Below are 26,812 nucleotides of genomic sequence, written 5' to 3'. Positions count from 1 at the left end.
AAATTTGCTATAAGCTCCAAGATGAACCAAAATTTAATTTCTAACTATGTCATAGTGTGCTTAACTTCTTGTTTGTATTGGTTTTGGTTGCAAGGCAACCTCACAACCGAAACTAGTTTCAGTTTCGATTGTAGGTGAACCCCCTTCAGATTTCAAATTTAAATTAAATTGACCAACCCATAATCGTAGAAACATGGTACCTCGTCAACTACTGTATCTACTCGCTTAATTTGTGCACTTTTATACGTAATTTTGGAGCTTTTAAAAGGGGGTGAGCAAATTTCACGAAGATTTCATAAACACATCCAGAATAATGAGCAATAGTACATAGCGCTAACATGCACGGTATTAAACTAAAAAAGAAAGAACATAAATTTTAGCAGAAAGTGTACTTGTTTATCTAGCAGATATAGCGCATACTTTAACCGGCCAGATGAGGCCTCGGTTGGTCCCACGATATCGCGATACCAAGGGACCTAACCTATCGCGCATAGTTGAAAAGGTCTTCTTCAACGGAAGAAAACGTGTATTAGCAAGCGTGCACTCTTGAGCTTTCTCCCGTATCGATTATCATAAGAACTTCACGCTGAAGTGATTGTCAGTGACACGGTTCCTGTTTTCTTCAGCCCCCATAGGGAGCTTGAACTTTTTGTATATATGATCATTGTAGCCCATCACAAAGTAACAGAAAAAATGCGATGAATAGGTGCCCAAACCTTAACTTTCAAAATCAACAAAAGGTGCGTTGGAGCATAGACACAGAGAACGAGGGGAAAGGTTAGCATCACAGCTGCAAAAGCAGCGACAGGCCCTCGCACGCCAATCTAGAAATTTGTTCGTGCCGTGATGCAGGCGTGCACTGTCAAGGTGGAAGAGATGAGGGGATAGAGGGACGCAAACATTCGAACATTTCCAATTACAACGTCTCATCAACAGGTTTTGGTGTTCCGGTACACTATTCTAGGGACCGTAATTGGGGGGAAGCCCTCAAAAGAAGAGACTTCGCACTCGCAGCCCCTTTTATATATGACTGCATTCGCCTAGGCGTGTGCCTGTCCAATGTGTCCAAACGTCCAAAGTCTCCTAGTTAGTGCGCGTCAGTGAGCTAGCTCGGGTGGATCAAAGAGAGCAAAATATGTAATTTTTTTTAGTAAAGCTGGTTAACCATTAGGGGAGCACAAATTATGTAAGGGTGCAAATTATGCAGTAAATGCAGCATCTCATTTTAAAAAGAAATCATAAATTTTAATTTGCAGTGTTTTTAAAGCACAGAAAGTAACATGGCACAACTTATTGCTAAGACACGAACTCTCACAACTCTAGAAGGCATCCTACAGCACTGGCTAGTGTTACAAGATCTGCATCTGCCTCTGCTGTTACATTTCCCTAGTGTCACACTTATACTTTAGAGTGTACACCGAAAACAATTCCTAGGATAAGATAGTTCAGCAGAAGTAATGAGCAACACACACACATGGCATAACTGATGCACTCTGAATCAGCTATACCGGCGCTGCAAAGCCCGTAATTTCATTAAGCTGATTTAAAAAATGAGTTCGAGTCGACTCATCTTGTTCGTACAACTGAAATATTTACTATTCAGACATTCATTTAAATTAAATGTTTTTGTACCCAACGCATAAAAAAAACTTCTGGGGCTCTTCCAAAAATTTGTTATTCAGAAATATTCACTAAAGCAACAAATGTACTTACAACTGAGTTTACTACAACCACCACAGAAAAAAAAGAACTGTCGAATACAAAAGCGTGAACTTGAGATTAGAAGGGTCATGTTTATATTATTTCGTAATGAACAGTAAATCACAGCAACCAGAACAAATCCCAGACCCAACTTCCAAAATACTGCACACCACTACAACCAGGAATTGTAGATTGTAGTGATGTAACTCAATTAACGCTCTTACGAGACTAACATAGAACGCTAAAACTGAGCTACAGTAGAGTCAATGAAAGGGAATCTGTTGACAGAAATCATATAATGACAAATGCAACATTTATCACGTTGATACAGCTATTGTCCAGTTTAGAGATTGTGTTTGTAACATAGTTTATCAGCTGCCCTTGTCATGTGAAAAATACTACGTTGGTCAGACAAGACGTTTAAATGAAAGGTTGAAAGAGTATCTGTACAACGTTGATTGATCAAGGCAGAGGTGGCTGCCCCTTCACTGTAACACGTGTGGGCATAGACCAATACATTCAGATCGTACTACTGTCCCCAAATGCAAGGATTGCACCACACGCAAAATCAACGAAGCAGGCAAGATTTTTTTTTTTTAAAGGGATGATTGTGTATGCACCCACTCTGTCGCTCTCAAATTATAAAGAAAAGATGTATTCAGGTTTGTCACGTGAATTCCTGTAACATCACTGTGTGCTATGCCTGGCTATTGTAACAGTGTATAACTGTATAAAAGAGAAGGCTTTTTTTTTAAATAAATGAATTGTTGGAAGTTCAGCACTCTTTCTTCTGTCTCTTCCTGTTGGTTGCACCGATTTGCACTCATAATAATGTTGTACCAACAAGTTTTTTGAGTATGTTAAGTATACCATATACTTAAGGGGGATGTGGCAACGGAAATTATAAATTTGGTCAAAATGTTCAGTTCTTCAATTAATTTTTTTCTGTAATCTTGAGACCATGTTTCACATCACAGTGTGATTTTAGATCAAAGTAAGTAGTAGAAGTTGAGAAAGAAGCATTTTACTGGTGGGCTGTATTCAAAAGCTATCTGAAAATTGAGCATAGCGAAATGCGAATTCTCAGCTTTCTCTTGGCAAAGTGCCACCATATTGGCATCATCATAAAAAGGATAGATTGGAGCTCAAGGTAGCCACAAAGACGCATTTCTCCAATAAAAAATAAAGCCATCTTCCTTTCGAGTTTCGTTTTATCAGCTTCTAGCTCCAATTTCTTTGAGCTTCATTTTTTCAGGTTTCATTTTTTGAGCAGTTGCTGTCAGTCATCCCAGTGCCATTTCACCAAAAATTTAGCTATAGACATTCAGTTTCCTGCACTTGGAATCTTAGACATTGGCGAGTGCTGTAAAGCTGTCCATATTTGTGTGCACATCATAGGGACTTTTTGTAATTTACTTTTTGTAAAAGTTGTTGGTAGAACAATATGTCCAGGACATTTCAAAGAAAAATTTTTTGTGCTTACTTAAATATTAAAAATAAACTGATAGCATTACAGCATAAAATGAACCCTTGTAAATATCCTTATGCAAAAATTTTGATGAACTTGTGTCTAATTAGCTAATTAATTTTGGGGTGACAATGAGAGTCTATCAAGTATTGTAACTAAAAAGTTATATTAGATAGATCAAAACCAATTTCAGTTAGGTTATCAGCACAGCAAATGACATCTGCATGCCAAATTTTATCCCTTTAGCTTCATAAATAACAAAGATAATTTTCATTGCCACATCCCCCTTAATATATTCAAGTCAAATACACTGGGCAATTTTCAAATGAATGTAGTTCATTGGAACTGCCACTGTATACTAGGAACAGCTCAAAGACACTCAGTACTAAGAAGGCCAGATGAGTGATGTGCTGGAAAAAACAAACAAAAAAAACACTATGGTTACTATTAGAATTGAAGTTTGGGTAATTTGAATACACACAATTTTCATAATTAATGTCTTTTTAGCACCACACATTTACCCAAAGGTGATTGTGGAGTGCGACAACACTACCTGTCCCGATTCAAATGAAGACAAAGTTCTAGCTGCACATGCTGGGGCTTCATTTTTATGCATGTTCACATCTTGAGAGCCATATATACAGTGGCATGTAATAGTGCAAGTGAACAACACTTGTGGACACTATTTGCAGAAATGACTATGCCACCATTCATTTGGCAAACTGCATCAGAAGATACCTGGCTTTACAATTATGAAAAGAGCCTATTCATGTGAAACTTTATGCATAAACATACAGACACTGTAGTTGTTAACTTCACTGTGTCTGTGTCTTTTACACACCCTGCACCTTTAACATGAACACTAAAGATGCCATTTTTGCTTTCATTACACATAAAAGCAGCAGCAACTGCCTGATGCAATGGCCTATCTAAAGATCAAGAGAAAAAAAAATATAAAAAGCATAACTTACTGTGTTGAGCCTGGCCAGGATGTCCAGGGCAAGTTTGAGGTATCCATGGTTCTTTTTTGTCTGGAATAAAAGGCACCTTCACAGATATCTTTTCCCTGCATACATACACCCCCTACCATACGACAGCCTAGGTCTTGCTGACGCTAGTGCTGGATATGATAACACTATGAATGTCACAAAAGCAGCTTGCCTTTATCAATGTATGCTTCCCTGAAAAAACTTATCCATCCTGAAAATCAGCCTGCAGTAGCAGACAAACGCACGCAGACAGCTCTACGCTTGCACACACAGCAACGAGTACGGTCTGGGACGAAATGCTGTTACCCCAACGACGCAGAAACGGCCGCGTTGGCACTGAGCACTGCTGCGTTCGTGGCGCCACCTGTTCAAGTGCAGTGTACCCATACTTGCGCACTCATTTCGTGTGTCTTTCTTTCTGTTTGAACAGCTCACTTCAAGTGTTGAGCTGTGACAGTCCATGCTCATCCTGTGATACCACGTAAGATCGAACAAAGCATGGCTGGTAAACCTCTTAAATTTCTTTCAAAATTTTATATATTGTTGCCTCATGAGTGGAAGGAAGAAACCCGCAATTGGTTTTCTGTGAAAAATTTTTTCGAAGCACGGTAAAACAATGACAAAGAAGTGGAGTGCCATGCTTACCTACACTACTGTTTTTTTTTAATTTGGCGATGAATTACACGGAATGTATTAAAGCTATGTACCAGAAACTTCTTTATTTAAATATAGACATACTTTTCCTTACGTTCAATTATATTTCGAATCTCTGCGTAGTGTAGATTTTGCTATAAGAATTCTCAAGTTTGACCTAAAAAACATCTTTTTGCCTAGTTTGCAGGACTTTATTTCAAAAAGGGCTTATGACAGGGCGGTGAAAACTCCGTATTACTTTCTCAGCATGCTTATTTATAAAGCTTCCAAAGCTCATGTTAACACTTTTCAATCAAACGATATAATTCCACTAACTTCAAGAAAAGAGCATGCAAGAGAAAGTTCCGATGATTAAGAAAACATTTTTGATATTTTTTATACTTTTCACACTTATTTTGCTGCACATTGGCTTTCACAATCAATAAAACATGTTGCATTATAAGGTTTCACTTGCAGTTACATACCGTCAGAAAATGCTCTTGAACAGGACTAGGCAACGGTAAATCGAACTTCCTGCCCACCAAGAATGGAACGCAGGCCTATACTTCAGTTTCTTAAAAGGCAAGCAGCACTGAAATAGCTGTCGACTGCATTCAGGACACCAATTTCGAAATGGTTTGGTGACGACCCCGGCCATGACTTCGGGGTTACCAAGCAAGTGTGCACAGTCTACGTTCCGGTGTGAAGAAGGCCCGTCGAATAAGGCCTTTCTGCAAGAATGAGCACAACATGTGGGTCTGAAGATTGTATGAAACTTGTGAATGCATACAGCTTTTCAATTTGGCATGATATTGTATTGAGTAATTATGTCTTGCCACTGCAAATTATAGAGTGATAAACACAGTAGTGAATGATTATAAATTAGTGTTGTACGCGTGGGGTTCATTGAGGCACTGCGGCATCAATCTGTGTTGTATAAGTCAGTAGCTGTGTGAAAATTTTGTGTCTTTGAAATGACAAAGATGCTACCGAGGTCTGCTGATTTGGAGCAATTTCTGGAGCAGCAATATTTGCATTTTGGAGCACTTTATAGCAGCAACATTTGCATTTGGAAGCACTTTTGAGCAGCGAAATTTTCCATTTTGGAGCTCTTTGGAGTAGCTAAATTTTCTTTTTTGGAGCACTTTGGAGCAGCTAAATTGACCATTTTGGAGCAATCCCGAGCAGCTAATGTTACATCCAGCAAGTAACATTTACACTCAAGGACATGAATAATTATTTTTGGGCTCTTGTGAAGAGCTAGAAATATTTTTATTAATTGCAAAGCTCATGATGCCAGAAATCTTAGGAGCACTTCTTATTTTCAGCTAATGATGCAAAAATAATGTTGCATTGCTGTTTAGCATTCTAGAAAAACTTTTTCAGTTATTATTTTCATAGCAAAAAGACAATACAGGTTGAATAAAATAGTACTTCATGAAATAACATTCTGGAAGCAAGATATGGTAGACAAATGCTAGACACTCACTGCATTTCCCTAAAATAAATTTAATGATAAAAAACGGTTCTTTTTCTTCACAACCGATTATATTGCAGAGCGTAACATGGCATCATTTAGCTAGTCTCATAAAGCCAACCTCCTCTGGCACTCATCTCCCTGTGCTGAAACTGAATGATTTAACAATCTTCGTTTTCCTTTTGCAGCGGTCTTTTATGTAGCTAGTTTCTTTTGCCTATTTGCCAAAAACCACCTATAGTGTCTGTCCTCTAGGAAGCAGTGCAAGAATAAAGGAAAACCCTCAAGGGCTACCTTATGCATTCGCCTGAGACAACTTAAAGGCGAGAGCCATTTTGTCATTGCAATAAGATTATTTCGACATTCTCTACTGGATTTTGCTATCACCAGGGGTGTAGAAAGAAATATTTTTCATTTTTAGGGAGGGGGGCACCTTGAATTGAAAAGGGGGGGGGGGGGGGGCTGGCAGGCAAATGGTCATTTTGCGCAATATGTGCCATGGCGAAAAATATTTCCGGGGGGCGGGGGGATATTTCCCTCTCAGCGATGCCACTGGCCATCACCATTATGTTTTGATTTGAGTACTGTCCAAATTGATAACATCCTCCCACGCATCGTGTTTTGCACGCGGGTAAAAGCGCGCAAGCGGGGGCGACAAACACGGCTAAAGCAGAGATAACAGAGCCGGCGTATCTCCTTTGCATGGAGGACAGATCCGATAACGTCACACCGCATGTCAGGCCTGCTATGAATTGTTACTCAAGCGGAGAGGAATTTGCTGCCCGTTTTCAAGGAGCAGGATGGAACTAGGATTGTAAGAACAGGGGGGGTGGGGGGGCTTGTTATATGAACTTTGACTTTCAGTGCGAGATCGCTGGCGCGCTCACTATTTCGGCCGGCATTATAAACAGCTGATATACCCTTCTACCTTTTACTCTCAAAGTGACTGGGCAAAAGTGCTTCACTTTCTGGAGTGTACAATGTACACCCCTTATAGGGGTGTACATTGAGCCTTGATCACAAGGCAGCCACACTATAGACACACCATTTTGGAGGTGCATTAGTACACACCATTCAACGTTCATAAAATCACACTTATCTAGGCCGCGGAGCACATGCCTGTCGACAAAGCTGTTGGCTGTGGCTTCTATGTCGCGTTAGCTACAAGCTTCCATTGATGCTTACATTATAGCACAATGACTTAACACGTGTTATGACCATGTTTAGTATTATTACAGTATCTATTTACATACTTCTGAAAAAAAAAAAAGTACGGCAGCTGGAGCAGCTGGTTGGGCACACTAGATAAAACATGAAGCAGAGGTTAATAGCACAGAAAGTTTACGGTAGTCTCATTATTCCTCGGGCCCTTGCAACATCGAGTTCGAAAGGGCAGGGTCTTTTGGGATCTTTTACTGCAACAGCGATTACAAATGCGAATGTGCTGCAGGAAGGCATTACAAAAATTGGCCCCGTATCTGCATATTACGCTGCAAATGTCGTCGAAAGACGATAGTCTTGCGTTTTGAGAGAGTGAACAAAAGGTCTATTTGATGTTCTGCACAAGAAAATCGGTGAATAGCATTCTGGAGGCACTGCGTTAGAGTGCCTCAAGCGAGCAGCAGAGGTGAACGAGCGCATCAAGTCATGTCACACGTGAGACATGAGTGCCATCTGGCAGTTATCTTGGAAAACGAAGTGTGCGCGCCAGTCTCGGAGGTGATAAGGTGTAGAACGCAAGGCGACAAGTAGGTGCCACCGCCGTGTCGTCTTAGCAAAGCATTTGATACACTTGCCTTTCTTGCAAGCGTTGCATGGTCAGCGCAGCGTGACAAATGCTATGGTCCTTAGAATTGCTTATGTATGCCTTGTGATGATGAATAAACTTTATTTTTGTATCCGGCATGTTTGTTGTGGTCCAGGCTAGAGCGCACAAGGAGGTACCGGAGGACCTTGTCTCTGTACAGCCTCCCTGGCCTGCTGGATAGCTCATTTTTGGTCTTGAACCTCCGAGCCGAGCAGCACAAGCCGCCACTGCTCCCGGAGGACCTCAGGAGAACTTGTTGATAATTTGGGACATTCCCATAATATATGTTTGTAAGACGCCTTTTCTGTTATGCATAGCTTACATTTATTGTCCGGGTATAAGTGTGGGTAGCTCCTGTGGAGGTGCACAGGGTTCGGGTAGCAGTTCGTCTGTAGCTGTCGGTATTCCGATGCTTCTTGCCTGTTTAGACTCGGATGAGGTGCGGGAAAGACTCGCCTTGATTTTCTGTAGTGTTGCATGTATTCTATGTATCTTGTAAATCAGTCTTTGTGTGGTACGTCGGCGGCGCCAGAGGTGATCACCGAGCAGTGGGGTCGGGTTGTGCGGCCATGTAGCCCCCGGGGCATTCTTAGTTATTGTAAGATCTGGTGTTGTGTCTTACTGGGGTGCTTGTACCTATGCGTGTGTGTGCATACGGGTCTGTTATCAGAGTAAGCTGTTCATCTTGTATGCTCTGCCATAACCGTTTCCTTTTGGGGGTGGTGTAACCATACCCCCATGCCTCGTGTGCGGCGTTGAAGTCCCCTGCTATGATGAGCGGGGCGCTGCCAGCTAATATCACGGCCTGCCTAAATACAGAGTGAAATTGCTGTCTGTGATTTGACGGACTGCTATATATACGTTAAGAATAAATGTGCTGCTCCCTTTTGTTTTCCTAGATAGAAGTTCTGTCATTATATGGTGGTATCCACCTTCTAGATTATGGGTTCTGACCGTAATCTCTCTTATTACTAGTGTAGTGAGAGCTTTATTTCCCTCTTCACGCTCAGAACTTACTGTCTGGTATCCTGGTAGTGTGGCGAGGCCATGCGTTTCTTGAAGTAAAATAACATCTGGCTTGTTACCTTGTCGGGTGTACTGCTGGATGACAGATTTCTTAGCCCTGAATCCTCTACAGTTCCATTGCCATATACGGAGTTGTCCTTTACCACGCCTCACCATTGCTGTTAGTTTTTTGTGTGGGAGGCATGAAAATAGATGGGTGGATAAGAGGGGTTGGTGGTTTTGTGGGAGTTGCTTGCAGGGGATATGGTGCCTACGGTTGTTGGTGAACGTTCGCGACTGCACCCTGAAGGTCTGCGAATGTTTGTTGGTTGCGTCCTCGTTCTAGCGTTTCTACCCTGGCTGCTAGTGCCATCAGATCAACAGACGTCTTAGTGGTGATTTCCAGGATAGATTGGAATGCGGTTAACAGCTGGTCTACTTTTTTCTCAATGTTATCCAACCTTGTTTGTTGCGAGATGTTTTCTTGTTTAGTGCTTGGGGGATCTGTAGTTTTCTGCGTTTTGGCCTTTCGTTTTAACGGAGGGGTAGTTATCTCCATGTGATCGTCGGCTATGAGTGTTTCCTCCTGCATTACAGTATTAGTTATATTAGGGCTTCTGGGCTTGCCGCATTCACATTCCATAGTGAGGAGTTCTATTTGAGCTTGCATCTTTTCTATCATTTCTTTCATTCGTCTGTTTTCATCTTTAGGCCGCTCTAACTCTTGACTGTTGTTGTTATTGCTACCGTTATTATTTTTGACCTCCTGAGGTCCCTCCGGTCGCAAGCCGCGTACTCTATCTGCCCTGCTCACCTTGTTTGTTGGTCTCTTTGACGCCGATCCCGACCTAGAACTGGGGTGGGAGCTTGCAGGGCTGCAGTTCCTTGAACCGGAGCGAGATCTTGTTTGCTGTCGTTTTCTGTGTCTCAACGTCGAGCGCTCTCGTGGACGTCCTCTTGGTGGAGATGAGCTTTGCCTTTGATGTTCTCGCAGTCTGGCCCATTGTCTCTGTTTTACAATGTAAGGTTTCTTGAATCTGGCCGTGCAGCTTTTATCGGCTGTAACGTGATCTTTTCCACAGATTTGACAACTAGGGTCGCATCTGTGGTCGTCTTTGGGGTTGTGAATGCCGCAACCAGCACAAAGTTTATCTTGGGGGTTGGGGCACACGTCACTTTTATGTCCCAGTCTGTTGCACTGCTTGCAGTAAATTTGCTTGCGGTATAGCATGCACGGTATTATTACTCCATCATAGCACACACTGGAGGGTACCTTGTTTCCACTGAAGAGCACAATGACCGTTGTAGTATTCCCCAGTCGTTTTGCCGTGATGATGCTGTGGTTTCTTTCAGTGACAAGGGCCGCCCTAATGCTACCAGGAGTTTCTTCCAGTGGGATTCCTTTAATGATACCCTTGGCTGTATCTTCTGGTGCTGTTTCATACGCTGCCACTTCATATTCTTTGCCTCGTATAAGTATTTTCTTGATTTTTCTGTACTGGTCAGCTCGGTCGGGGTTTGGTGTGCTTTCTATGATGATGTTCTGTGTCTTGTTCGGGTATATCACGTCAAAATGCCAGACTTCTGGTGGTGTAGCCGCGGCTTCATGTATGCCTTTGGTTATATCGGTTGGGTCGAGTACGGCTACGCGTAGGCCTCCTCTCGGTCGGATGACAATTTCGTAGTCTCTTGCCAGCAGCTTGGGCATTCTGCTTGCTTTTTCGATGGGGTTCATCCGTCTTTCCTGCGTTTTGGCATGCGTGTTACCAAAACTGGGTTCTACCTTGTTGTTAGCACCATGGACGCGGTCAGCGTCCCTGACCGATTCATGTCCGGGCTTTCGACGACGTCCGTAGTAGACGGTGTGACAGCCATCTTCACTCTCAGTAGTGGCTGGCGATTCATCATCATCGTGTTGTACGTCCATCATCCTCGAATCAGCATCAATGTCTTGCGCGTCGCTTGCCGACGCGGTGGATTCAATTGGGTTTACAGTGCCGGCTCCCTGAGGAAACCGGCCTGTTTTGCGAGGCTTAACAGCGTCTCGTGTGGTGTGCACAGAGAAAAGGCCGTAAAAAGACGAAAAACAGTTGGCCCACCTAGTCTTTGGTATCCTGAGAATCTGGATGACGAGGCGAATCCTCTGATATCACTCTGAGAAATGCCCGTGGTGATTTTCACTGTGAAGTTGTTCATGAAAGTAGGAGCCGACGTGAAGCGCGTCTGCACTCGTCGGCGCTCGCAGCGTCTCCTGTATGCCTTGTCTAGTAAAAGATTTACATACAAAATATTGACGTGTTGTTATGGTGCCTCAGATATGTGCAATAATTGCTTTTTAATTGACAATCGCACAAGTACGAACACTGAACCTTGAGCAATATTGGTGGGCGCTACGGATGAGTTCGAAGAAAGACTATCGTCTTTAGAAAGCTCTTCTGATTGAATATCTAGAAATAAAGTATATTAGAGGAAAAGTGTCAATGCATTCCCATCGTTTACATGTCATTCTGTGGACGCAAAGCACAAAAAATTAGATCGCAATGTCCATAAGTAGACGTGACAGATATTCTGGTGGCACACGTGAAGTTATTAGTGAAAATCCCTTCAATCATGTGCCTAAAAAAAGGAGCTATCTGCAGCGTTCCTGGAGCAGAAGACGTCTGCCAATGAATCGTTGCCATGGTTTCATGTTACCAATTGGACAAGACGTCACGAGCCGCTGTGGAGAGCGCGTTTCGCCGTTGAGGAGATTCGCGTTGAGCAGTTGCGTCGGCACCCACCATAGCATCATGGCTTATATAGAACGCTCGCGCTACCGCTGTTAATAACTTTAGGTATGAGATTGTGACTGGCGGCCCTGAGAAAAAGGTGCACATATTTTGTTGTGCCACTGTGAATATCGCCGGTGATAGACACTTCCAAATCCTACTTCGGCACACTCTGGCACAACTTCCACAGATATTATCAGGATGGCGCAGTAAATTTGACTTGGCGCACTTTGACGCAGTTGGCGCAGGAAACGGATCACTGAAATTAGCTTCTTGTGCTTTGAATGGTAGTCTGCACAATAATCTTGCTAGGAGCTGTACTTTGCTGCCATGAAACGCACAGCAGCAGAGAGAGCACTATCAGATTCAAACAAAGTGTGAGCAGCGGACTGTGCGCATGGCCAGTACAAGTCGTCTGCTGCCGCCATCTGAGATAGGTGGGCGCACCCGGTTGTCTATAGTTTGGCATTTGTTTCCTTTTGATTTGGCTCCTGGAACCCCACCTTTCACTGATATGAATCACTTTTCACTGAGATCAATTAATTTGTGCAGCGCAGTTTCTCTAGCTAAAGCCGCTGTCACCCGTGTGCAGGAAGCAAGCGCTCGCAGCTTCCTGACAAGAGTTTTCAAGTGCTTCCCACCAAGAGAATGCAGCAAACTTAAACTTCCACATCAATGCCTCGAAGTGTTTCTTGCGCGGGCACCAAATGCGGTTAGAGAACTTGAGCTACAGACAGCAAATCTGTGACCTTGGCCCATTGCCTATTTACGCGCCAAGCACATGCTTTGGAATCCTGTTGGCCCAAGATAGATCAGTCACATCAGGACGCTTTTGTTTAAATATATAAGTAAATACTGTAGACGAGCTGTTGTTCGCATTTACTTTGGACACACAAAAAGAGCAAATATCGGCTACGTCTCCAATGTTAAAGGAACCCCGACAGCAAACGTATTGTTTAGCATTTTACAGTAATTTTTAGCTTTGTGTCTGGTGATGCCAAAATTACATCGTGAATGCTCTAACGTATTGTATAATTAATGCTAGCAGCATTAATTCAGAACAATTTTGTGTCAATTCAAAACGCTTGCCTAAATACTGTAAGAAACTAGTGCCCCACCGCGGAGCAGTGTCTGATGCAGTGCGCTCAAGCTTTGGCGACGCTGAAACACACTGTTTTCAAATAGGAAGACACACGTACGGTGAAAAATAAAATGATGCGAGAGCGTTGAGCGCGTCCCCTAAAAAAAAAAAAGAAGAGCATTCCTGGCAAAGCAGCCAAAACAACCTTGTAAGCAGCCTGACAACAGAGTAAGAGGACTCAGGAACAATAGTCCTCGCCGGGTGCTAGTCGGGGTATTGGCGCACCCCGCAAATGTTGACCTCTGCAACGATCCACGGGGAATCCTGGTCTACATGAAACCACAAAAAATATTGATTGCAGCTGAATACTCGGAAGAGCATGCACCCTTATTTTAAGACCAAATTAAAATATCTTCTAGGCTACACTCGCCACTTATAATCGGCCCAAGGTAACCTTGCATGCAGGACTATCAAACAACACAAGCACTTCATATGATGTCAGGGGTCCTTTTAACAGCACGTGGCTGCTATACGAGCAAAAGGCGGATAAAATAGCTACGCTCCTATTCCCATGCGTGGAAATTATCCCCGGCTGTATCGCAACCTATCCATCTGAAGACACGAAAACGAGCCCTGAAACATTCCAGACTGTGCGGATTTGCTTGCTCGTTAATACCGTACACATGGCCAATCTAGTTACCAAACCATTTCAAAATTGGCGACCTCAGTGCAGTCGACAGCTATTTCTGTGCTGCTTGCCTTTTAAAAAACTGAAGTATTATACTTGGTGGGCAGGAAGTCCGATTTTACTGTTGCCTATTCTTGTGCAAGGGCACTTTTTGATGGGCCATAACTGCAACTGAAACCATATAATGCAACATGTTTTTACTGATTGTGAAAGCTGATGTGCAGAAGAATAAGTGGGAAAAGTATAAAAAATATCAAAATGTTTTTTTATCGTCGTCAGTCGTTTGTTTCCCTTTCATGCTCTTTTTGTGAAGTTAGCGCGATTATATCTTTGAAAAGTGTTAGTACAGTCAAATCTCATTAATTCGAACACGCTTAATTTGAGCTTCCGGTTCATTCGAATTCACGATGAGATCCCGTGAAAGCTATGTGTATTTCAGTGGGAAAAAAGGCCCAGTAATTCGAATGCGCAAGCACTTGCGATGGTTAATTCGAACATACTGCGCTCCGAAAATGCTCTCAGCACCTCACCCAATCCCGTGGCGGCACCTGCGACACATTAACGCTGCACGCGAACCAAAGGAAAAGGAAAAAAAAGGCTGCGGTGGAATGTTTTCTCTCTCTCAAATGCCAATCTGCTATGCGTTTGTGCCACGCTTCTCCTTTTCCCACCTCTGCCACGTAAAGACCCTTCTCCTTCCAATGCCGCACGCAAAGAGAGAGAGGAATATAAAAAGAAAGCTGTCGCGGAGTGTGGCTGTCTCTTCTGCACTGGTGCCACGCTTCGCCCTTTCCCGTCCTTGCTACGTAATTCTTCTCCTTTCAACAACGCGCGCAAAAAGAGAAAAAAAAAAAAATAAAGCTGCCGTGGAGTGTTCGTTGTCTCTCAGATGACGATCTGCTTCTCTCCGCATAAAGACGCTCCTCCTCCTGCCCGATCGTCATGTACTGGCCACGCTGCAGCTTTGGCGCAGAGGGTATTAGCGGAGATGCAGTAGTTGTCGTCTTTAGAGAGTGTCGGCGCTGGACATTGCCGCGCGCAACTTCTCTTGTCTGGAGAATGCTGAAGCCGAAGTAGACTTACTTTGCACGCTGAGTGCAGAATGGATTGACTCGTTGCAAGGCAAACGTGTGCAGTCACGGATAACCGATTACTACAATTAATGACAGTTGTCCTGTGATTCGTGAATAAATGTAAGTCTTCTGAAACTTCCCCCTTGTGTGTTAACTCAATGCACACGTGCCACTGCATGGAGAGCCCTCCATTTACTTGGCTTGCATTAATTCGAACTTCTTTTAATTCGAACAAATTTTCAGGCCCTTTTGAGTTCGAATTATCTAAGTTCAACTGTATAAGCTTTGGCAGTTTTATGAATAAGCATACTGAGAATATAATGCAGAATTTTCGCCACTCTGTCATAGGCCCTTTTTGAAAGGCCTGCAAGCTAGGCAAAAAAAGTGCTTTTAGGTCAAATTTGAGAATTTTTATAAAAAAATGTAAACTACGCAGAGAATCGAAATATAATTGATTGTAAGTGCAAGTACGCATATTGTCACGGGTAATGGGTATGAGCCATCAACTGTAGGTGGAATCTCTTGGAAGTGAAGAAAGAAGAGGGCTTTTGCGTCCTGGTCTGAGGGCAAGCATGATGTCGATTCGTCCCTGTCTGTTATTACGTTCGCGGCACTGGTGGAGGTGCTGGGTCAATGCGCCTCGGCTGCAGATTTTCAGCCGACACATCGAGCTACTTGGAGACAGCTACAGCTCCCACGACAAGAAGTAGTCGCCGCCTGCGAGGACTATCTCCCGAATATGGTGCCCTCTCTCAAGACGAGATGGCAACTTCAACTACCAACCAGGCGAGTCAAACCAACCAGGCGAGTCAAACCAACGACGCCTATTCTTTTCTCCCGCATGTTTTTCATGCGCTGCAAACACCACGCTCATTTCATGGAGACATTTATGAAGATGTTGACGACTGGCTTGACCACTTCGATCGAGTTGCCAACATCAACGATTGGGATGAAGCTCCCAAGCTGCAGAGAGTTTACTTTGCGTTAGAAGACTCTGCCAAAACGTGATACGAGAATCACGAGGGTTCCTTTGCGACGTGGCATGAGTTCAGCCGACAGTTTCGTGATGTGTACCGCAGCACTGAAAGGAAAGGGAGAGCGGAGCAGGCTATCTCGTCTCGGAACCAATGACCCAAAGAGAGAGTTTCGATGTTTGTCGAGGACATGCTTCGAATCTTCAAGAGTGCTGACCCTGCAATGTCCGAGGAAAAGAAAGAGCGGCATTTAATGCGTGGGGTAAAAGAGCAGCTCTTCGCCGGACTCATGCGCAATCCACCGACGACTGTGGCAGAGTTCATAAATGAGGCAACCACAATGAAGCGTACTCTCCAGTATCGGTTGTCACAGTATGAACGCCACGACGTGACCCCTGCTGCATGCTCTATTGGGGCTGACAGCGAGAGACATGCCCTCGCAGAGTTCATAAGAAGCGTCGTGCGGGACGAGCTGCACCAACTCCAAGCAGCGGGACCCCAACCACCCGTAAGTGCTCTCGCAGACTTAATCCGAAATGAGATCCGACAGGTGGTCACCCCACTCGCGCCAACAAGGCCTGAGGCCCCTGTGCTGACTTATGCGGCGGCTCTGCGATCTCCTGCACCACATGGCCCTGATCCCACCATGGGGACAATGGATCGGGCTAGCCATCGATTCCAGGGCACCTCTTCGACTCTGCCACCCGCCTCAAGGTTTCCGAGTGCACCAACTTATCGTCCGTCTGGATCGCGGCAGAACGCCACAAAGGCCAGCGTGTGGCGTACGTCAGATAACCGTCCACTCTGCTACCACTGTGGCGAAGCGGGTCACGTCTACCGTAATTGCCAGTACCGCCAACTTGGTCTCCGTGGCTTTCACCCTGATGCTCGGTGCCCGCGTTACGGTGAGCGTCCCCGCGACATTGAAGCGTACCTTACGGGCCAGCAAGCTCCTCGCCTTGGTCAACGCCCCCAATCATGATCACCATCACCTCGCCACCCCACGTCACCTAGCATTCCCTCGTCATCTTATGCTCCTTTCAGAGGCCGGTCACCGAGTCCCCACAGGGGAAACTAGAAACCGCGGCTCCTGGGGGTGAAGCCGCGTCCCAACAAACTGTCAAAGAGCCTGCTTCGACGCAAAGACCCGACGAAGACCGTTCCGACTTTCCAGTCGTTTCCGAAAGTCACAACACTAAGACTGTTTCAGCCGACATCACCGTTCACGTCGATAATCGCGTCGTCACTGCCCTCGTCGACACCGGCGCCGATTATTCGGTTATGAGCAGCGCCCTAGCATCCCAACTGAGGAAGGTAACTACCCCTTGGCAAGGACCGCCGTTGCGCACGGCAGGGGGCCACCTCGTCACGCCGACTGGAATGTGCACAGCCCGTGTTTGAGTCCGTGCTTCGACGTTCACAGGGTCTTTCCTCGTATTACCTGTGTGCTCCCGTCCACTCATTCTGGGGCTGGACTTTCTTCGCGAACACGGCGCAATTATTGACCTACGAGACTTGCAGGTGTCGTTCGAGGACCCGTTTCATCCTGAACCGGAAAACGCCCGCTCATCAAAGGCTGCCCTACGTGTATCCTCCGAATCTGTTACTCTGCCTCCTTGCAACAGCCTTTTTATCAACATTGAACGTGACCAAGACGTCCCCGATGCTGTAATTGCAGAAGCAAATTTGTCCCTACTTTTTGCACAACAAATCTGCGTTGCCCGAGGTATTGTTCAGCCCAGTAGAAAGCAGGCTTGCCTATTAGTCACGAATTTCAACAAGGAGTATCGCCATCTTTCCAAACACACTGCGATCACATACCTTGAGGATATTGCCGACGTCCCTGGTCCCTAAACATTATCTGCTCTTTCGTCGTGCGACGATTCCGCCATGACATTTGCAAGCATTCTCGACGTAAACCAGGGTCTACCATCTGCACAACGGGAACGTCTTTTGAAGCTACTCGGCTCATTTCGGGACTGCTTCGCTACGACTTCGAAAGTTAACCAAACATCGCTTGCCAAGCATCGTATCATCACCGAGCCTAACGAGAGACCCATTCGACAGCATGCCTACAGAGTCTCGCAAAAAGAACAAGACGTTATACGCCAACAGGTCCAGCAGATGCTCAAGGACGATGTCATCCAGCCATCGACCAGTCCCTGGGCGTCCCCTGTTGTGTTAGTAAAGAAAAAAGATGGTACTCTGCGATTTTGCGTCGACTACCGAAAGTTGAATAAAATCACGAAGAAAGACGTGTATCCTTTACCACGAATAGACGACTCGCTGGACTGCATTCGCAATGCTCGTTACTTTTCTTCCATGGATCTACGCAGCGGCTATTGGCAAATATCTGCTGATGAGGGCGACCGCGAAAAGACCGCCTTCATTACTCCTGACGGACTCTACGAGTTCAAGGTCCTTCCCTTCAGCTTATGCTCGGTGCCAGCTACTTTTCAAAGAATGATGGACACGGTTCTTACTGGGCTAAAATGGCAATCGTGTCTTGTCTACCTTGACAATGTGGTCGTCTTCTCGGACACGTTTGAGCAGCACGTCCAGCGCTTACAGGCAGTTCTTCAGGCGATTTGAACAGCTGGACTTTCTCTCGAACCTGAGAAATGCCACTTAGCATTCGAGGAACTGAAATTTCTTGGTCACGTTGTCAGCCAAGCCGGTATACACCCAGACCCCGAGAAAACAAAAGCTGTTGCCGCATTTCCTGTCCCAACGAACAAGCGCGAACTCCGCCGATTTCTGGGACTCTGGGCATATTACAGACGCTTCGTCAAAGGCTTTTCTAAAATCGCTGAACCGCTAAATGAACTTACGAAAGACGGCGTACCGTTTGTTTGGGGTCATGATCAGCATCACGCCTTTGACACGCTATGAAACCATCTCCAAGCCCCACCCGTACTCGGTCACTTTGACGATAACGCTGCCACAGAGCTACACACGGATGCCAGCAACGTCGGACTTGGAGCTGTACTGGTTCAATGGCAAAATGGCGTAGAGCACGTGATTGCCTATGCAAGTCGAACACTATCATCTGCAGAGAAAAACTACTCTGCAACAGAAAAAGAATGCTTAGCCGTTGTTTGAGCTATAACAAAGTTTCGCCCTTATTTATACGGTCAACCATTCAGGGTAGTTAGCGACCACCAATCTTTATGCTGGCTCGCCAACCTCAAAGACCCTTCTGGTCGTCTAGCACGCTGGAGCCTTCGGCTGCAAGAATTTGACGTTACAGTCATTCACAGGTCAGGACGCAAACACACTGATGCCGACTGTCTCTCACGTGCACCTATTGGAAGTACGAACGCGGACGTTGAAGAGGACGATACATTCCTTTTCTCTGTATCAGCAACCGACTTGGCTCAACAACAACGCGACGACATGGAGCTAAGCCCGCTGATTGACTACCCCGAAGGCCGAAAACACAGCCTTTCTCGAAACTTCGCACGTTCGCTGGCCTCGTTCTGCATCAGGGATGGAGTCCTCTATAAGAAAAATTTCGACCATACCCAGGCTATTTACCTACTGGTCGCGCCGGCCTCGCTTCGGGACGATATTTTACATGCTTGTCACGACTAACCACCATCCGGACACCTTGGCTACACGCGCACATTGGAAAGAATTCCCCGCTCATACTACTGGCCCCGCCTCGCGAAGACAGTCAAGCAGTACGTCCGCACATGCCGCGACTGCCAATGCCGTAAGACTCCACCTGTCCGACCAGCAGGACTACTACAGCCTATCGCCACGCCGAAGACACCATTCCATCAAATTGGCATTGACTTGCTCGGCTCATTTCCCACCTCTTCGTCTAGAAACTGGTGGATTGAGGTTGCCACCGATTATTCAACACGTTACAGCGAAACAAAGGCTCTGCCCAAAGCTACCGCAGCCGAAATCGCACAGTTTTTTGTCACCAGCATCGTACTTCGTCATGGAGCGCCAGCTGTGATAATTACTGATCGTGGTACAGCTTTCACCGCAGAGATGCTTCAAGAGGTGCTGAGACTAAGTGGTACAGAACATCGGAAAACCACGGGTTATCACCCCCAGACAAATGGACTCACTGAACGGTTGAACAAGACCATTGCAGATATGCTGTCAATGTATGTGGCCGTTGATCACATGAACTGGGACGATATACTCCCTTACGTAACTTTTGCTTAGAATACAGCAGTCCAAGAGAGTACAGGTTTCACCCCACTTCGCTTAGTTCATGGTCGAGAGGTCACTACAATGCTCGACGCAATGCTCCTTCCCAACAACTTGAGCATGTTCAACGCGGACGCTGCATTGTTCGCTCAACGCGCCGAGGAGGCCCGTCAACTCGCCCGATGCCGTATTCAGACTCGCCAAACTGCCGACGCACACTGCTACAACCTTACACACCGAGAGGTTACCTTCCAACCAGGCGATGAAGTTTGGGTGTGGACTCCCATCCGACAGCGTAGTCACTCTGAGAAGTTGCTTCGGCGCTACTTCGGCCCTTACAAAGTTCTGCGCCGACTCAGTGACGTTACGTATGAAGTTCTCCCTGAGGGCACCTCAAGACGTTCCCGTCGGTTTCCACAAAGTGATGTGGTGCACGTGTCAAGACTCAAGCCATATTTCTCGCGTCATCCATCGAACGTGGACTAACTTACCATGCAATGACTATTTCTTTGTCACTTTGGTTTCTTTTTGATTGTCTAGTGTCCTAACTCCTTTCTTTATTGAGTACTTCTATAGTTGTTGGGTTCCATGGTACCATCTTTTCTTTCTCATTTTTTTCTCAACGCTCATTACCAGCATCGAGCCGATGCTTTTTGAGAAGAGGGAGTAATGCCACAGGTAATGGGTATGAGCCATCAACTGTAGGTGGAATCCCTTGGAAGTGAAGAAAGAAGAGGGCTTTTGCGTCCTGGTCTAAGGGCAAGCAAGACGTCGATTCGTCGCTGTCTGTTATTACGTTCGCGGCAACATATTTAGCTAAACAAATGTGAGGTATGCAGCTTTACTATACTTTGTGTAATTCATCTCTAAATTCGAAAAAAAAAAAAAGAAATGAGCAGGTAAACGTGACCCTCCACCTCTTTGTCATTATTGATTTACTGTGCTTAGAAAAACATTTTTACAGCAAAACCAATTGCAGATCTTTCCACTGATCAGGCAACAATATATCAAATTTTGAAAGAAGTTTAAGAGATCGACCAGCCATACTTTGTTCGATCTTGCATGGTACCATTCGTATGCTAATTTCGAATGTGCTTTCTTCTTTAGATGTGCACAGCAAATTAGTAACTGCTTGCCGTTCCTAACGTTATTTTGCGATTTGTTGCTGTTGCTGAAACAATGCACAATAAATGCTTAACTACCCTCGTAAAGACTCGTTTCCTTTTAGTATTATACTGATTCCGATATTGAGGGATCAGCCACCTTTTTTGCTAAAATATTTTAGCAATTGATTCTTTCAAATGCAGCAAGAAAGGACAATTTTTTCCAACATGTTTGAGATGGTCCCCAATGTGAGAGGAAAGTTTGGTATTCAGCGACTTGTAATCCAAGGTTGTATTGAAATGGTTGTACATGTTACCTACATTAATGTCAGAGTAACCAGACACAAGAGCTGTAGAAGTAATTAAAGAGTCTGAGTCCATTTGACCAACATACCTGCATCTGATGGGTAAGAATATAAACCACACATTCCTTAAATATCTGAAAAGAGAAAAAATGGGGACACAAACTTACAGACCTGTTCTCAAAACTCATTTCACTTTTTTTAATAGTTATCTACTCATTCCAAGTTATGCCATCCCTAATAGTCAGGTCATTTTTTCCAAGGCTCAAATATCTTGGCATGATATCTCAAGCTGTAACTTAATCTCACTGTATTAAAAATCAAAATGCCAGCAAAAACATAACACGCACACAACGCTTCAAGCATTGTGTGCATCTACCTCTTTTCTTGATGTCTCATCTTTTTGCTGGCATTTTCAGCTAACATAAGCCAACTGGCAAAGATACCGACTTTTCCGAATGTCATCAGCCACTTTGTAAAGCAAATTAAAATTAAATGCTTGCTTTCTCTTCAGCTTCATCATTGCAACAGATTATTGACCAACCTAACAAGTCCTACATCTTGAATAACTTTTCAAGGAGAAAATCAAAGAATTCTAGGAAATTTAAAGTTCAGCCATATTCAACTCATGCTTTATATGCAACCACTTTTCAAGAGCCATGACGAAAGATTGCGAATGAGAAGAAGCTATGCAACTGTCAAGAAAGTGTGATGGGAACGACTATTTGAAGTTGTTGACATTGCTGACTGCTTTGTCATGAACCCTAGCCTCTGTTGTTTTTGGGAGGAAAGTTCAGATCAAACTTTGCAATGAATCTCTAGGACTACACTATCATTTTAGTCGTATTACTTCTTCAATTGCAACACAGTGGACTAAAAGCTCTGTTCAATCATATATTAGTACACTGTAGCAAACCACAGCAAGCCAAAGCTCGACTGAAAAATCCAATTCTGTAAGTATGTTCTCTATATTTTGTTGTTCATGTGACACCCAGCACGACATTATTCTGCATGCATGTGCACACTGTCAATGAACAGCTTGGAGAAGTGCTAGATGCAGATTTCCATTGATTTGCTGGCTTTGGCGAAATTGTCACCGTACGTATGCTGCTCACCATTTAATAGGCTTTGGCAGTGAATGGGTTAAAGGGCTCCTCACCAGGCATAGCTGCAAATTTTGGCTAGTCATTGAAAGTTGTAAGGAGTCCTTTATCACTTCCAAAAAGCTTTTTCAAATCAGTTCACTATTGGGCCCGTTAGAAGATTCTAAATTGAAGCAGCCTGTAAAATGCCCCCAAAAGAGTAGTGACACAAAAAATTTGGCCTGACGTTTTTCTGCTGCAATGCATAGCTGTAGGGCTGTTAGTCATGACAGGACACGTGGTTTAATGCAGCACACAATAGATAATTACAGACCCCTTATTATCAATCAGTTTCAGCTTCGGTTTGAGAGAGTTACAAAAGCTGGACGCAACTGTCGCCACCTAGCGTGTGCAACTCTTGACCACGTCAGCACACAGAAATGTGACGCAATTCCGCACGATCCGCATCAAGAATTACTTTCGAATAGAAAACGGCACTGAAATGTCTCTAAACACAAAATTTTCTAAGCGTGCACCATGGCATGCACTCGCAACCAGTGGCCGAGAAATATAGACTTGGAAAACTAACGCGGCAAAAAAAAAAAAAAAAATGGCGGCTATGATGTCAGCCTAACTTGTTTTGTTGACTGCAGCATGGTGATGTGAGGGCAATAGCGGGTCACCTTCGAGGATGTCTATAGCGCTATGGAGTCAGTCGCTCACCCAAACTCCCAAATTAATTTAAAATATCTTCCAAGCTATAATCGCTGTTGATATCTTGCAGATGATACATGAATGTTCACGAGAATCGACCCCGCAGGCTATCTCGGCCCCGAAATTTTGTGTCAGTACCCCTTAACAGGTGAGGCTTCCCTTCCACACGAGATAATCCTTTTTTTCCTGTAGGTAGCATATGCAAGCAGTGTGGTTCCATTGCATTCTCTCAAGTGCTGGAAGAGAGAGAGCTTGTCGCGTTCGCATGATAGCGGCCACATCCGTTCATTTATCTTAATTTGTTTCTCAGTGCACATGCAGTGGTAACATCGTGCACTCTACACAGGACAAAAAGGCAAAGTCATTTACCATGGTCAGTGCCAATCTGCGACCAATCTGGAGACATGGCATGTGACCACAGATTTGTTGGCTATGTACACTGCAGGGAGGAGTGCTTGTTATGTAGTGTAGGCATGCGTGTGGGTGCCCTTTCATTCTTTCTTGAAATGCAGCTCCCACAAAAAGAAGAGCACATGGACTTCCACATTAAATTTTCACTCTTTTTGCACCATGTAATTGACGATTGATAACTGGAGTTACATTCCAAAACCACCATATGATTATGAGAGACGCTGTAGTGGAGGGCTCCAAAAATTTCGACCACCTGGGTTTTTTTTTACGTGCACCAAAATCTGAGCTCATGGGTCTACAGCATCTCCGCATCCATCGAAAATGCAGCTGCTGCAGCTGGGATTGGACCCCACGACCTTCGGGTCAGCAGCCGGGTACCTTAGCACTAGACCATCGCTTCAGGGCTTTTTGCATCACGTAAGCGTTTCAAAATTTGCAGACATGCCGACCACTGAGTGACCTACGTGCCACTCTTGTTTGTTCGCAATGTTTAAAGCTGATGGGCAGGGTCATTTAAATCCCAACACAACAAGCGGTAACTCACAATGGCATGTAAACGGCAAGCATGCGCAGACAAACAAACAAGAAGTTTTCATCAACAGACCACTAGTATTTGTATTCTTGATCTCAACACCACCAAAGTAAGAAAGAAAGATGGACGGAAACACAGAAAATGTGTGGTAGGCATGGTATGGAATCAAAAAAACAAGGCAGCCAATGATTTATGCTCCTGTGTCATCAGATCATGTCTTTAGCCACAACTACTGTGGTATACTGAAGGCACTACGTTGAGGACCTGCTTATCCTCCCCATGCTAAGAGTGTGTGCAATTAGAGCAAGAGAGAACAAATGAAAATTCTGATTTTAACTAGGGCACATGAACGGCAGAACACTATCCCTATGTCTTCATTATTTGATTATAATTATAGCACCACCATAGATTAATGGTAGTGATCTTGGCAAATATGCAGAACTCAGCCTCATCACCCTAACTTGCCTAGACCTGGCTCACCAATTTGGCTTTGCCTTGCACAAATGTGAAAATTAGGGTGTGTTCAAGTGGATGATTTTAAAATATTCAGCTCACCTTCAATACCAAGACACTACACTCAAACCGCATTATAACAAAAGTTGCATGTTACATGAAAACAAGTTCGTTATATCAAAAAATGTATCATAAAGATTTATTCCTAACATTATATTTATTGCAAGACTATTTTTCATTTACTTCATAGGAGCCAATATTTCATTATATCTGGGTTCATTATATCGAAGTTTGAGTGTATATATATACTTTGAGGGGTACATTTTTCTCAAGAACGAAAAGGCATTTTCAAGAAAATCATATCCTCACGTGGTTCGGTGCACGTAGCTGCTTTGTCAGCAGTACTTCACAGCACCAAAAAAAGGGCAGAAGATAGCTCTACCTACTCCCACCCACTTTCCCCAATTCTTCACAGTACTGCTCATAATGATGATAATGTATATCGCCATTACCAGGGAAACAGGAGGCACAGCAGAGCACCACTTGTTCTGCCTGTCTCTACGCCTCGTCTTTTCGTCTTTTTTCATGCTATTTATACCAGTCTCAAGTCAGTAATGGATATTGTTTCTCCGTTTCCCACCTGCAGTGAGTCAGTGATAGTCCTCGAGAACATTTTATTGCAGTTTAGCGCACATTATAGCCAGGTGCAGCATTAAAAGGCAACAGCAATAAAAGGTTGAATTTCATATTATACAGCTTTAATATATTAACGTACAGATTTTTCATGCTTTATTACATTAAAAAGATCATGCTACCATACCTTCTATCATAATCTATCTTACGTGAGTTAATCCTTGTGCATTGACAAACAAGCTGGAGAAATTTCAGCACATTTGGTTGAAGACTTAATCCTAATTTATAATCGAATATTTTTAAAAACATACATGTAGCTCGAGAATCGGACAACACTGGCACACTCTCAAGCCATGACATAACAAGCTGCTTGCTTAGCAAGCATCTGCATTTTGGCAAACGATTTTGTTTCGTACTCAACTGCCCACACAACGGAGCTATTTCAGCCTTCTGCAGCTTGGCATTGAAACTGAGTGATTCACAGCATGACAGCTCCACTCCATGCAGCTCATGACGTCACACATGCCATAGCTAAATGGCAGTCGCCGATGGTAAGTGCTGTTTACAGACAGAGACTTCTAGGGCTCATTTTGCACTGAAATATTCTTTTGGATTCCATTTTTCATATATCAACAGGCTCAACAGACTTTTTGTTTCTATTTACCACTGAAAACTGCAATTTGTTGTGTGAATGAATAATGTATTTTAAGGTACAACCACAGCATCCTCTGCTGTTATTTCTAAGAAAAGCCAACACAATCTGAGGAGAAAAGATAACAAAAACATCCCAGGCCTATTCCTTCAAAGAAGGAGGACAAGTAATCAAATGAGTACGAAAATCAAGTGGGGGGTGGGGGCAAACTAAGAAATACGAACTCCGATTAAGTGCACTAAAAAATATCAAGAACATAGAAAATGAAATTCTTACTGTAAGGATGTCTTCAAACTGAGCTGCGGTAAAGAGGCACCACCATTTATCTGCAAAATGAAGAACAAAAATAAAAAACAAGCATTTAGGAGCACTTTTTATTTGGTTGACAAAAACGCTTTTCACACTTGATGCTAAGAAAAGGTATCAAAACTTGAAAACTCAAGGCTTGAAGCACTCCAGAATAATTTACAACTTCAGTGAGACATTAATAATGACATTCTTAAAGGGACATTAAAGAGCAAAACGATATTTTTCTTATTAATAAAATAAGACACGACGCTTGGTAAGCGAGAGCCCACACCAAAAGAAAATGCGAATGGAGAGACCACCTTGCGATTTTCGCACCAAGCACTGTGATGTCATACAATGTGAAGGCTTCTACTGAATCCTAAATGGCTTCTAATCGATAAAAATCAAGTACATTGTAATCAGTGGGTGTCATAGACCACGCATACGAGTTAAGTTTCAGAAAAATTCATTGAGCCAATGCCACGAATGTATCAAAAATGCATTTTAAAATTTCTGACGTCCACGTGGAGAGATCAGCCTGAAAATTAAAAGTTAAATTTCAACCTTAATTTTCTACACTAACGATGAACTCTTGATAGTGAAACGTATGGCATTAGAGTTCTCAGAGTACAGATATTAAATCTAAACCAAGTTATTGCTTCTCTTAATTAGTGCCCCTTAAAGTATATCCACAAAAGCTATATGTAGTTTTAAAAAATAGTGTTCAAAGCATACATCTACATTAATAACTGTGCTGACACTCAATGTTGTTGACCTGTTAAGCCAGGCTTTTGCATAATATTACAGCAGT

The 26,812-nt window shown here is 43.9% G+C and overlaps 1 protein-coding gene across 2 annotated transcripts in view; it reads right to left on the bottom strand.

The window, feature by feature from the left end:
- Positions 1 to 26,812, bottom strand: part of Herc4 (HECT and RLD domain containing E3 ubiquitin ligase 4) — a 206,327-nt gene that overhangs the window by 90,006 nt on the left and 89,509 nt on the right. For both annotated transcript variants that reach the window (XM_037435637.2, XM_037435639.2), the window contains 3 exons: positions 25,990 to 26,039; positions 21,329 to 21,373; positions 4,141 to 4,200 (listed from right to left, as the gene is read on the bottom strand). In XM_037435637.2, the coding sequence (XP_037291534.1) occupies positions 4,141 to 4,200; positions 21,329 to 21,373; positions 25,990 to 26,039 (155 nt within the window). The remainder of the gene's footprint in view (positions 1 to 4,140; positions 4,201 to 21,328; positions 21,374 to 25,989; positions 26,040 to 26,812) is intronic.

The sequence above is a fragment of the Rhipicephalus microplus genome, chromosome X (assembly GCF_043290135.1).
Source record: "Rhipicephalus microplus isolate Deutch F79 chromosome X, USDA_Rmic, whole genome shotgun sequence".
Lineage (NCBI taxonomy): Eukaryota > Metazoa > Arthropoda > Arachnida > Ixodida > Ixodidae > Rhipicephalus > Rhipicephalus microplus.
Note: the sequence above shows the minus strand (reverse complement) of the source record. Positions and strands in the feature narration are given on the sequence as shown.